This window comes from Rhinatrema bivittatum, chromosome 14 (assembly GCF_901001135.1).
Source record: "Rhinatrema bivittatum chromosome 14, aRhiBiv1.1, whole genome shotgun sequence".
Lineage (NCBI taxonomy): Eukaryota > Metazoa > Chordata > Amphibia > Gymnophiona > Rhinatrematidae > Rhinatrema > Rhinatrema bivittatum.
Genome location: NC_042628.1, coordinates 63166190 through 63179911, shown reverse-complemented (window position 1 = coordinate 63179911; position 13722 = coordinate 63166190). Strand labels below are relative to the sequence as shown.

Sequence of the window (13722 nt, the reverse complement as noted above, 5' to 3'; positions counted from 1 at the left end):
TGTGTTCAGCACCCTTTGAACCTTTGCGTAGAGCGGCTTTGAAAGATCTCACCTTGAAGGTAGTATTTTTGGTGGCGATTGCCTCAGCACGCCGACTGTCGGAGCTTCAAGCTTTGTCATGTAGAGAGCCCTTTTTTGAGGATTTCTGATTCGGGTGTTTCCCTGCGTACAGTCCCATCCTTTCTTCCAAGGTGGTGTCGTCTTTCCATTTGAATCAGTCAGTGGAGCTTCCGGCTTTTTCTGATCAAGACCGGTCGGACCCTGATTATAAGGACTTGAAGTTGGATGTTGGAGCTTTGCTCCGCTACCTGGAACTTACCAATGAGTTCATTGTGTCAGACCATCTTTGTGCTCTGGAGTGGACCTCATCTGGGTAATATGGCTTCTAAAACCACGATAGCTCGTTGGTTAAAGGAGGCCATAAATTCTGCTTATTTGTTAAGCAGGCGGCCATTGCCTGTGGGCCTTCGGGCTCACTCTACTCTATCTCAAGCCGCTTCCTGGGTAGAAAGTCATTAGGTGTCACCCGAGGAAATTTGTAGAGCGGCTACGTGGAAGTCCCTCCACATCTTTGCTAGACATTATCATTTGGATGTTCAGGCGTCAGGGACATTCGGAGCAGGGGTACTGCGTGCGGGCATCTCCGGATCCCAACCCAAGTAAGTGAAGCTCTGGTACATCCCAGGAGTCTGGACTGATCCGGGTACATACAGGGAAAGGAAAACTAGTATCCTTACGTGATAATTTTCATTCCTGTAATACCATGGATCAGTCCACAACCCCACCCTATTTAGGGTCTTATCAGTTTGGAGAGTCCACGCTATTGTTTTCTTGTGTAGTTCTTTCTCTTGGAGACCGGTTGCGTTATTCTGCAGCCCTTGGGTGCTGATCCCATTTGGGGGTTGAATGAGATTTTTTTTTTTCCAGTTCGGTTACTGAAGAAAATAGGATAAAACATAAGCATTGTCAAGGTAAGTGTAAAACATTGATAAGACAAGTGAAGAGAAAATTTGAAATGAAGTTGGCCATAGAGGCAAAAACTCATCATAAAAACTTTTTAAAATATATCTAAAGCAAGAAACCTGTGAGGGAGTCATTTGGACCATTAGATGACAGAGGGGTTAAAGGGGCTCTTAGGGAAGATAAGGCCATTGCAGAAAGACTAAATGAATTCTTTGCCTCCGTGTTTACTGAGGATGTTGGGGAGATACCAGTTCCAGAGATGGTTTTCAGGGGTGATGAGTCAGATGAACTGAACGAAATCACTGTGAACCTGGAAGATGTAGTAGGCCAGATTGACAAACTAAAGAGTAGCAAATCACCTGGACCAGATGGTATGCATCCTAGGGTTCTGAAGGAACTCAAAAATGAAATTTCTGATCTATTAGTTAAAATTTGTAACCTATCATTAAAATCATCCATTGTACCTGAAGACTGGAGGGTGGCCAATGTAACCCCAATATTTAAAAGAGGCTCCAGGGGCAATCCGGGTAACTATAGACCAGTGAGCCTGACTTCAGTGCCAGGAAAAATAGTGGAAACTATTCTCAAGATCAAAATCGTAGAGCATATAGAAAGACATGATTTAATGGGACACAGTCAACATGGATTTACCCAAGGGAAGGCTTGCCTAACAAACCTGCTTCATTTTTTTGAAGGATTTAATAAACGTGGATAAAGGTGAACCGTTAGATGTAGTGTATTTGGATTTTCAGAAGGCGTTTGACAAAGTCCCTCATGAGAGACTTCTACGAAAACTAAAAAGTCATGGGATAGGAGGCGATGTCCTTTCGTGGATTACAAACTGGTTAAAAGACAGGAAACAAGAGAGTAGGATTAAATGGTCAATTTTCTCAGTGGAAAAGGGTAAACAGTGGAGTGCCTCAGGGATCTGTACTTGGACCGGTGCTTTTCAATATATATATAAATGATCTGGAAAGGAATACGACGAGTGAGGTTATCAAATTTGCGGATGATACAAAATTATTCAGAGTAGTTAAATCACAAGCAGACTGTGATAAATTACAGGAGGACCTTGCAAGACTGGAAGATTGGGCATCCAAATGGCAGATGAAATTTAATGTGGACAAGTGCAAGGTGTTGCATATAGGGAAAAATAACCCTTGCTGTAGTTACACGACGTTAGGTTCCATATTAGGAGCTACCACTCAGGAAAAAGATCTAGGCATCATAGTGGATAATACTTTAAAATCGTCGGCTCAGTGTGCTGCAGCAGTCAAAAAAGCAAATAGAATGTTAGGAATTATTAGGAAGGGAATGGTTAATAGAACGAAAAATGTAATCATGCCTCTATATCGCTCCATGGTGAGACCACACCTTGAATACTGTGTACAATTCTGGTCGCCGCATCTCAAAAAAGATATAGTTGCGATGGAGAAGGTACAGAGAAGGGCAACCAAAATGATAAAGGGGATGGAACAGCTCCCCTATGAGGAAAGGCTGAAGAGGTTAGGGCTGTTCAGCTTGGAGAAGACGGCTGAGGGGGGGATATGATAGAGGTCTTAAAGATCATGAGAGGTCTTGAACGAGTAGATGTGACTTGGTTGTTTACACTTTCGAATAATAGAAGGACTAGGGGGCATTCCATGAAGTTAGCAAGTAGCACATTTAAGACTAATCTGAGAGAATTCTTTTTCACTCAACGCACAATAAAGCTCTGGAATTTGTTGCCAGAGGATGTGGTTAGTGCAGTTAGTGTAGCTGGGTTCAAAAAAGGTTTGGATAAGTTCTTGGAGGAGAAGTCCATTAATGGCTATTAATCAATTATACTTAGGGAATAGCCACTGCTATTAATTGCATAGTAACATGGGTTCTTCTTAGTGTTTGGGTAATTGCCAGGTTCTTGTGGCCTGGTTTTGGCCTCTGTTGGAAACAGGATGCTGGGCTTGTTGGACCCTCGGTCTGACCCAGCATGGCAATTTATGTTCTTATAATCCATTCTGCTTTGACATTAAGTAATACTGCCAGACTGTAGGTGGCACCAGCCTAGATAAGGCGGAGTTGTTGGAGATTTTTAATGCTGTTTGCTTATGTTAAATTTGGGAAACAAGTTTTCTGTCTTTTCAGGCAACTTCACCTTCTTTGGCTTGTTTAAGGGGAGAGAATTTGCTTAGAATCTTGCTTAGAAATTTATGGTTCTAGCTGTCATCTTGGCTTGGGTGCAGGTCAATACTGAGGGACTGCAGGTGGCACACTCAGTTACGTACAGTGTCAGTGAAACTTTTTCTGTCTCCATCTGCTAGCAGGGAGGCAACACCCAGGACTGTGGACTGATCTGTGGTACTACAAGAGCGAAAATTAGGTAAGAACTAATTTTCCATTCCCTGCGTTCATCCAAGCTTTAGAGTCTATTTTGATGGGGATCTTGGTGAAGGGAGTCTTTTCAAGATTTGACTGTTTCTTTGGGGGGAGGCATAAGCTCAGGTTTCCTGTCTGGAAACATTACCAGAGAGAGAATCTTCATTTGCCAGCCTTGGACTTGCCAGTTCTGTGGACATGTCCTAGTGTTGTCCTGAGGTTGGGAATGTGTGTCTCCGAGCTGTGATTGGAGTCAAAATGAATGTGCGTCTGTTACTTAGGGGAAAATAAAATGGCTCATTCTGTTGGGGCTAAGTAGGATGTTGTATCCAAATTAAAGTTGTGTAGGTGCAAGCAGTGTAGTTATAGCTGAACAAGTGAAGCTTGTAGTCCAAGCACAGTTTAATTCAGCCACCAGATTTGAGAGTTTCCAGGATATTAATTGGTGTGGCCTCTTGCTCCTTAGGGGTCTGAGCGTTCAGTGTGTGGGTCACCATTATATGTTTCTGTTTCAAACATTTCTCTCCCTCTTCTGGTGCCTCACGTACATTTCCTGCTGCTTCATCTTTCAGGATTCAGTGCGACTGCTGGCAGTGGAGGCCTGTGTGAATATTGCCCAACTGTTGCCACAGGAGGACTTAGAAGCCCTGGTAATGCCCACACTTCGTCAGGCCTCGGAGGACAAGTCCTGGCGTGTGCGTTACATGGTGGCAGACAAGTTTACTGAGGTTGGTGCCATGGCATGGGATATTCTGCCATGCTCCCAGTGCCCAGAATATCTCCTCACTAGCACTCGTATGCTGATCTGACAGTACCATCTGCAAAAGATGTGGGTTATGCCTTGCTGAATGAAAAGACACGCACTGTAATTTTGAGACAGTTGTGTTGTAAGGATCTGCATATTCCTTTCTCATACTTTTGATTCAGGGATTTCCACACTAGCAGCAGCCCTGGTATAGGGCACTGATACCAAAGCCATATTTGGTCACAGGATTTAAGGAGATAATTAAAAAACTAGGAAATTAGTTGTTGGAGGTTTGTGTGTGTGGTTTTTTTGTTTTGTTTTTTTTTACATTTCATGGATGTATAGAGCTATGTAAATGAAAGGAGAGCCGCATGGTCCTGAGAAAGGGGGAGAGAAAGAAGCAACATGGGTGTGATGACATCAAAGCTAAGAAAGGGAGTTCTTGTACAGTTTGCATTTAGATTTAGCCACTAATCACTCTGGATTTTGGTGTATGGAAGGGGAGAAAATAAAAGTAGCAATCCTCCTCCAAGTTCCCAAGGCCTTATATAAGGATCCAAAAAGGATGAACTATACCCAATACATAGACTGAATAGCAATCAGGTGGAACTGGAGGGCCTGGAGAAACAAGTAGCCTGAGATCTGTGCTTCTGTAGATTGTAACTGAATGAGGTAACCCATCCATGGCATGCCCAAGAATCATGTTTCCAACCCAACCTTTTGCTAGCAGAACCTAGCCAGCTGTGTGAAAACCCATTCTCATCTTGCCTTTCTCCTCCACTCCCTCAGCTCCAGAAAGCTGTTGGCCCAGAGATCACCAAGACAGACCTGGTTCCAGCCTTCCAGAACCTCATGAAAGATTGTGAGGCGGAGGTGCGTGCTGCTGCCTCCCACAAGGTGAAAGGTGAGGACCCTGGCACTGTCTCAGCAGCTTGGTAGTGATAAGATGCCCAGGGCCACACTTCTTCACAGCAGCTGTGGAAAAGAACAAACGTAAAGCTGATATGAGACAGCTCCTGGCTTATTTCCCTTCTACCCAAATTCAACAGTTTTTACATAGCTTATTTCTATTCCCTGTACATATCCGGATCAGTCCAGACTCCTGGGTCTCGGCTGTCCAGGGAAGGCTTGTGTTCGAGGTGCCTCCCTGGTGGGAGGGACCCTAGACTCTGACCACTTGTTCTGCCTCGCGTTTGCAGTTGTGCCAGCCTCTTGGGGGGGGGGGGGGGAGGGGTGTATGGGAATGGCGGCCATTTTGATTTCGGAGCCGCCTCTTCCAGCAAGCCCTCAGAGGATCCAGACCTCGGTTTTTCGCTGCCGCCACTGATTCTGATGCCAGTTGATCCACCGGACCTGGCTACTCCCTCTGGAGCGTCTTCGGGGACCCTCCCCGATTTCTCCCCCACCCCAGGCCCGTTTTTCCACAGATTTTGTGCTGCTGCTTCACAGTGCATACATGGCTCGCTTAGGTCAGCAGCAAGAGCCAGCACGTGGACCGCCTCCTGCCAAGGTCAGCAGAGTGGATCAGCCTAGGGATAGCTCGGGTGCTGGGGCTACCCCGGGGCCCTCCAGGGTCCAGCTTGTCCCCCAGCTGAGTATACCTGCTCCTCTACCTCATGATCCCCTTTTGCCTGATCCTGATTTGGATGACCAGATCTCCCACTTGCAGGTAGAAGGGGATGACCCTAGGGTTTTCCGCCTCATCCTAGGGAAGAATTGTATCCCCTAATCCCCCATGTTCTGCAGGAACTGGATATTGATGCGCCTGAGGACGCCTCTGGCACCGCTACCACAGTGAAGAAGGGAGATCCGGTTTTAGCGGGGCTGCGCCCACCGGCAAGAACCTTCTCTTTCCATGAGATGCTCCTGCAGTTGTTACCCAGGGAATGGGATGCCCCTGACACGACACTCAGGGTGAGCAGAGCTGTGGACAAGCTTTACCCCTATCGGAAGAGTACCTGGATCTCCTCAAGGTACCCAAAGTGTCCGCATCGGTCTCTGCGGTCACAAAACGGACGACGATCCCGGTCACAGGGGGGGCACTCCGGGATCTTCAGGACCGGAAGCTGGAAGTTTACCTCAAAAGGATTTTTGAGGGGTCTGCCCTGGGCATCAGGGCCGCTGTGTGTAGCTCTTTATGCAGTGTGCAGGTCTCCGATGGTTCCAGCAACTGTTCAGTGCGCAGGACCTGCCACCGGAGGAGGCGCAGCAGGCAGAGCGTCTGGAATCAGTCATAGCTTATGGGGTGGATGGGCTATACACCCTCCTATGGGTTTTGGCTAGGTCAATGGCTTCAGCGGTCTCAGCCAGATGCCTTCTTTGGCTTCAGAATTGGTCCACGGATTCTTCATCCAAAAGTCAGCTGGGATCCTTACCTTTCAAGGGCAAATTACTTTTTGGGGAGGACCTGGAACAGATTATTAAGTCCCTCGTAGAAAACAAGGTGCATAAGTTGCCGGGGGATCGCCCAAGAAGATCCAGGACTTTCAGCTCCACTAGGAGCTGTTTCAGAGGTCAATGACTGTTGCGTCAGTCCCGGCCAGTCTCTCACAGGCCGCTCTCTGCTCGCTCCCAGTTGTGGTCTCATCCATTTCGGAGACGAAGGACAACGCGAGATAGTTCCTCCCAAGGAGGCCCTTCCAAGTCTTCCCAATGAAGGTGTGCCGACCCACCTCTCGACACCACGGATAGGAGGACGTCTTCGCCTCTTCTACGAGGAGTGGGTCAAAATTACCTCTGATCAATGGGTCCTGGATATTCTAAAGCACGGCTACGCTTTAGAATTTTCTCGGCCACTAAGAGACAGGTTCCTCTTCTTTCCGTGCGGCCTAGTGCAGAAGCAGTTCATCGTGCGGCGGACGCTCGACCGTCTCCTGGCTCTGGGTGCCATCCTTCCGGTGCCTCCAGCGGATCAGGGGTCAGGCCACTATTTCTTTTAATTCGTAGTCCCCAAAAAGGAAGGATCATTCCGTCCAATCCTCGATCTCAAGATGGTCAACAGAGCCCTCAAGGTCCCTCATTTCCGGATAGAAACATTGAGGTCCATCATTGCGGCAGTCCATCTGGGAGAGTTTCTGGTGTCCCTGGACTTAATGGAGGTTTACCTCCACATTCCAATCTGCCAGGAGCACCAGTGTTTCCTGCGCTTCAAGTTTCTCGGTCAGCATTTCCAGTTCCAGGCTCTACCCTTCGGATTAGCAACTGCTCCCCGCACTTTCACCAAGGTCATGGTGGTAGTGGTGGCAGCCCTCCAGAGAGAGGGGATTCTGGTGCATCTCTATTTGTATGACTGGCTCATTCGAGCAGACTAGGGTTCTCTGCCAGCAGGCCGTAGACAAGGTCCTCCGGGTCCTCCGTTCCCTGGGTTGGATCGTCAATTTTGCCAAGAGCAGCCTCATCCCTTTGCAATCTCTCGCCTTCTTGGGAGCACACTTCGACACCAGCGTGGGTAAGGTGTTTCTCCGACCGGACCGGGCTCGGTCCCTCATGTCTCAGGTGCAGCGCTTCAGGGGCCTCCCGCTCCCCACAGCATGGGACTATCTCCAGGTTCTGGGCTCTATGGCTATTGGTACCTTGGGCTTTTGCACATATGCGTCCTTTGCAGAGAGCTTTACTCTCACTCTGGAAGCAGGTCTCGCAGGAGTTCCAAGCCCTCCTGCCCCTATCTGATCTTGCTAAGGACAGCCTGGGCTGGTGGCTCAGCCTGGATCACTTGATGAAGGGAGTGGACTTGGAGGTCCCTCAGTGGGTGATCATTACCACGGATGCCAGCCTCATTGGTTGGGGGGCTGTGTGCCACATGCAGCCGGCTCAGGGGCAGTGGACGCCATTGTAGGCGGCATGGCCGATCAATCGACTGGAAACCAGGGCTGTCCGGCTCACTTTGAAGCGTTTCCTCCCCCCTCGTCCATCATCAGGCTGTAAGAATACTATCCAACAACGCAACCACAGGGGTGTACGTCAGTCAGCAAGGTGGAATGAGAAGCAGTCTCGTCTCCCTGGAGGCGGACAAGCTGATGGCCTGGGCAGAGTGTCGCCTTCTTCGCCTGGCAGCCTCCCACATTGCGGGAGTGGACAATGTCCAAACGGACTTCTTAAACAGACAACACATAGATCCTGGAGAATGGGAACTCTCGGAGGCAGCAGCTCTCCTCTTTCACCGGTGGGGAATTCCCCACATGGACCTAATGGCGACTCAGCAGAACGCGGAGGCTCCATGTTTCTTCAGTTGGAGAAGGGAGCACGGCGCAGAAGGAGTGGATGCTCTAGTCCTTCCATGGCGACGACATCTTCTGCTGTATGTGTTCCCGCCCTGGCCCCTGGTGGGAAAGGTAATTCGGAGAATAGAAAACCACCAGGGACCAGTGATTCTGGTAGCGCCCAAATGGCCACGAAGACCGTGGTTTGCAGACCTGATCAACCTCAAGGTGGACGTTCCCTACTCTTGGTACATCTGCCAAACCACCTACGTCAGGGTCCAGTATTTTTAGACAGGGCAGATCGCTTCTGTCTTGCGGCCTGGCTTTTGAGAGGTGTAGGTTGAGACAATGAGGTTACCAAGAGGATGTTGTTTCTACTCTCCTCAAGGCCAGGAAGACATCGACTTCCCTATCCTACATCCGGGTCTGGAAGGTCTTTGAGGCCTGGTGTCAGTCCATCAGCGTATCTCCACGTCAGGCCTCCATAGCCCAGATTCTTTCCTTCAGCGGGGCCTAGAGAAAGGTCTAGCCTACAATTCTCTGCGACTCCAGGTGGCAGCCCTTGGCTCTCTTCTCCAGCATCTGGATGGGGCTCCTCTGTCATCTCATCCTGACATAGTTCGTTTCTTGAGGGGAGTCAAGCACGTGAAGCCTCCGATCCATGCTCTGTGCCCTTCCTGGAGTCTCAATCTGGTACTCCGGGTCCTGGCCGGTCCTGCCTTCGAACCACTGACCAGGGCTACCCTTAAAGATCTGACACTCAAAACGGTTTTCCTGGTCTCCATTACTTCAGCCCGCAGGATCTCGGAACTTCGGGCTCTCTCATGCAGGGAGCCCTATCTCCGCCTCATGGACTCTGGGGTGTCCTTGACCACAGTCCCATCTTTTCTGCCAAAGGTGGTCTCGGCATTCCATGTGAATCCATCGGTGGAACTTCCATCCTTCTCCTCTGAGGACTCCAGGGAGCTCCGCAGCATTGATGTCAAGCACGTCCTTATGCCCTATTTGGAGGTGACTAACTACTTCCGTGTAACGGACCATCTCTTTGTCCTCTGGAGTGGTCCCAAGAAGGGCAACAAGGTTTCTAAGACCTCCATTGCTCGCTGGTTGAAGGAAGCGATCTCTTCAGTGTACGTGGGAACTGGGCGGCAGCCTCCAGTAGGGATCCAGGCCCATTCTCTCTGGGCCCAGGCCCCCTCCTCGGCAGAAAGCCAAGGCGGTATCTCCGCAGGAGATTTGCCGAGCAGCTATGTGGAAATCCCTACACGCTTTTTCTCGCATTATCGGTTGCATCTTCAGTCACCGGGTTTTGGCTCCTTTGGTGCGCACGTCATTCATGCAGGGCTATCTGGGGCCCACCCTATGTATGGAAGTTTTGGTACATCCCACTGTCTAGACTGATCCGGGTATGTTCAGGGAAAAGAAAATTATTCCTTACCTGCTAATTTTCGTTCTGTAGTACCACGGATCAGTCCAGATGCCCTCCCTGAGATTTTTGGGTTGGGATTGTCTCTCAGCTGTTGTAAGTACAATTTCTGCATGGTTTTCCTTGCAAGTTTTATAGTTTTCAAATTTGGCATGTTCTGCCGTGTTATGATTGTTCCATTTCTTCTGAGTTCACTTGATCCATCCAAACTGTTAACTTCTGCTTTGATATTCTAAATACTTTGATATTCTAAAAACTTGGCTTTTCAAAAAAGCATTTCCAAGCCTTGAATAAAACCTCCTCTCACTAGCACTAACTCGTATGCAATAATGGAATGTAAACACGAATCAACCAACCTCAAACCCTCTCTCACTAATTCCTGCTGAATATTTATCATACTATTACCATTCACAACTGTCATATTTATTCATTTGATTACCTATGTACCGTTTCATAGTCTTATTTTTTCACTTGCTATTCTAATGTATCAATAGGCTGAAATGTAAATATTGTGCTGTTCAATTTCTCCCCTTCCATCCCAAGTTTATTTTCCTTGTTTTTTGTAACTTTCCCTCTCCCTTTTTCTGATTCACTGTATTTAAAGTTCAAGGTTCTTATTGAAAATATTGTTTTTTACGTTACGTTATGCTTTACACTCCTTGTTATTTGTAAACCGGGTTGATGTGATGCCTATCATGAAACTCGGTATAACAAAAACAATAAATAAATAAATAAAATAAATAAATAAATAAATACTGGAGGGATGCAGAGGGTGCACCTACTTATATAGGGGCGCCTTTCAAGTTTTTCTCTGACTCCATCTGCTGGAAAGGGGACATAAACCCACACTGTCTGGGCTGATCCGTGGTACTTCAGGAACGAAAATGATCAGGTAAGGAATAATTTTCTGTACCCCGGGAGGGTCGGCAATCGGCCACGTGGCTTCCTCGAGGCCTCCTGCATCTCAGGCAGCCTCGGCTGCTCCGTTCCTGTGGAGTGCGGGAACGGCGGCCACTTTGAGCACAGGCAGAGGAGTCATGAGTGCTGCAAGGGAGGAGAGGATTTCTCCTGATTTATCCCTGCAACAGCTCTTCTCCGAAGGAGCAGATGAGGCAGACCAAGACTCCACTGGTATGGATGATGGCCCTGAGGGAGCTGTTGTCGACGACTCTTCCTCTTCTTTTTCATCAGTTTGTTTTGCTTATGCATAAAGCCTTTAGAGCTAAAAAGGCTGGCAAGAATCAGGCTGAGGAGAGTTCACCTATCAGTATTTCCCACAAAGTGGCTCGCAAGTGGACCAGGTCTAAGGGGAGCAGGGATGTGGACAAAGTGGGTCCCGGTCCTGCTAAGGTGCAGCGGCAGTTAAGAACGGGTGGCCATCAGGCGGATTTGGATACCTCAGAGGACCAGGATTTGCAGTCAAAACCCCCGACAGGGGTGGATGGAGATCTGGACCAGCAAGCGGACGAGGTCCGTGGTGCTCAGGTAGTTGAGGGGGATGACCCAAAAGTAGTCAGGAGCTGGGGGCCGCTCATCCCTTTTATTTTGGGGGAGTTTGGTATCGATGGGCTGCCGGAAGAAGTTAAATGGGAATATGGATCCTGTTTTATTGGGTCTGAGGGGCCCCACTACTTTCCCATTTCATTTCTCCGCCACGGATTTGCTATTAAGAACATAAGAAAATGCCATACTGGGTCAGACCAAGGGTCCATCAAGCCCAGCATCCTGTTTCCAACAGTGGCCAATCTAGGCCATAAGAACCTGGCAAGTACCCAAAAACTAAGTCTATTCCATGTAACCATTACTAATGGCAGTGGCTATTCTCTAAGTGAACTTAATAGCAGGTAATGGACTTCTCCTCCAAGAACTTATCCAATCCTTTTTTAAACACAGCTATACTAACTGCACTAACCACATTCTCTGGCAACAAATTCCAGAGTTTAATTGTGCGTTGAGTAAAAAATAACTTTCTCCGATTAGTTTTAAATGTGCCCCATGCTAACTTCATGGAGTGCCCCCTAGTCTTTCTACTATCCGAAAGAGTAAATAACTGATTCACATCTACCCGTTCTAGACCTCTCATGATTTTAAACACCTCTATCATATCCCCCCTCAGTCGTCCCTTCTCTAAGCTGAAAAGTCCTAACCTCTTTAGTCTTTCCTCATAGGGGAGTTGTTCCATTCCCCTTATCATTTTGGTAGCCCTTCTCTGTACCTTCTCCATCGCAATTATATCTTTTTTGAGATGCGGCGACCAGAATTGTACACAGTATTCAAGGTGCGGTCTCACCATGGAGCGATACAGAGGCATTATGACATTTTCCGTTTTATTCACCATTCCTTTTCTAATAATTCCCAACATTCTGTTTGCTTTTTTGACTGCCGCAGCACACTGCATCGACGATTTCAATGTGTTATCCACTATGACACCTAGATCTCTTTCTTGGGTTGTAGCACCTAATATGGAACCCAACATTGTGTAATTATAGCATGGGTTATTTTTCCCTATATGCATCACCTTGCACTTATCCACATTAAATTTCATCTGCCATTTGGATGCCCAATTTTCCAGCCTCACAAGGTCTTCCTGCAATTTATCACAATCTGCTTGTGATTTAACTACTCTGAACAATTTTGTGTCATCTGCAAATTTGATTATCTCACTCGTCTTATTTCTTTCCAGATCATTTATAAATATATTGAACAGTAAGGGTCCCCAATACAGATCCCTGAGGCACTCCACTGTCCTCTCCCTTCCACTGAGAAAATTGCCCATTTAATCCTACTCTCTGTTTTCTGTCTTTTAGCCAGTTTGCAATCCACGAAAGGACATCGCCACCTATCCCGTGACTTTACTTTTCCTAGAAGCCTCTTATGAGGAACTTTGTCAAACGCCTTCTGAAAATCCAAGTATACTATATCTACCGGTTCACCTTTATCCACATGTTTATTAACTCCTTCAAAAAAGTGAAGCAGATTTGTGAGGCAAGACTTGCCCTGGGTAAAGCCATGCTGACTTTGTTCCATTAAATCATGTCTTTCTATATGTTCTGTGATTTTGATGTTTAGAACACTTTCCACTATTTTTCCTGGCACTGAAGTCAGGCTAACCGGTCTGTAGTTTCCCGGATCGCCCCTGGAGCCCTTTTTAAATATTGGGGTTACATTTGCTATCCTCCAGTCTTCAGGTACAATGGATGATTTTAATGATAATTTACACATTTTTACTAATAGGTCTGAAATTTCATTTTTTAGTTCCTTCAGAACTCTGGGGTGTATACCATCCGGTCCAGGTGATTTACTACTCTTCAGTTTGTCAATCAGGCCTACCACATCTTCTAGGTTCACCGGGATTTGATTCAGTCCATCTGAATCATTACCCATGAAAACCTTCTCCATTACGGGTACCTCCCCAACATCCTCTTCAGTAAACACCGAAGCAAAGAAATCATTTCTTGTTGAAATATGTTTATTGATTTATAACATACAAAACAAAAAGAATAATACCAAATTACAATGATAATTAGCGTAGCCGAGTACTCATACAATATATGCAAGAAAAGGAAGGGGACTGAGACGAAAAATCAGAAAAGAAAAAGAAGATAAAAAAAAAAGAACAAAGAAAAAGCAGCAAGATGGACTACAAAGGTGAGAAGGGAGGTTGCACAATATGTACTTACAGATTAAAGCAAAGCAATATATTCATCTAATGGCTTCCACACCTGTGCCCACATTCCCAAACGACCAAATTTCTTAGCAACAGCTTTTTCATATTTGGTAAATAAACATACAGTATTCCACCATAAATGTTCCGATAAGAACTCACTATGTTTCCAATTGGACATTACATTGTATTGAGCTACGGTTAAAAGAAAGTCGACCAATTTACGCTGCGGGCGTCGAAGACCTAAAGATGGCTCAGCGCCCTTTAAAATTATTAAAGAATAAGAGACTGACAGGTTTATCGGTAAAATATTGACAACAGTATGCCATACTTGGGTCCAAAAAACATTAACTAGCGGACAGTAAAAAAG

General features: G+C 46.8%; 1 protein-coding gene across 2 annotated transcripts in view; it reads left to right on the top strand.

Annotated features, from left to right (window-relative positions):
- Window positions 1-13722, top strand: part of LOC115075698 (serine/threonine-protein phosphatase 2A 65 kDa regulatory subunit A alpha isoform) — a 206558-nt gene that overhangs the window by 44168 nt on the left and 148668 nt on the right. For both annotated transcript variants that reach the window (XM_029576335.1, XM_029576336.1), the window contains 2 exons: window positions 3891-4046; window positions 4853-4967. In XM_029576335.1, the coding sequence (XP_029432195.1) occupies window positions 3891-4046; window positions 4853-4967 (271 nt within the window). The remainder of the gene's footprint in view (window positions 1-3890; window positions 4047-4852; window positions 4968-13722) is intronic.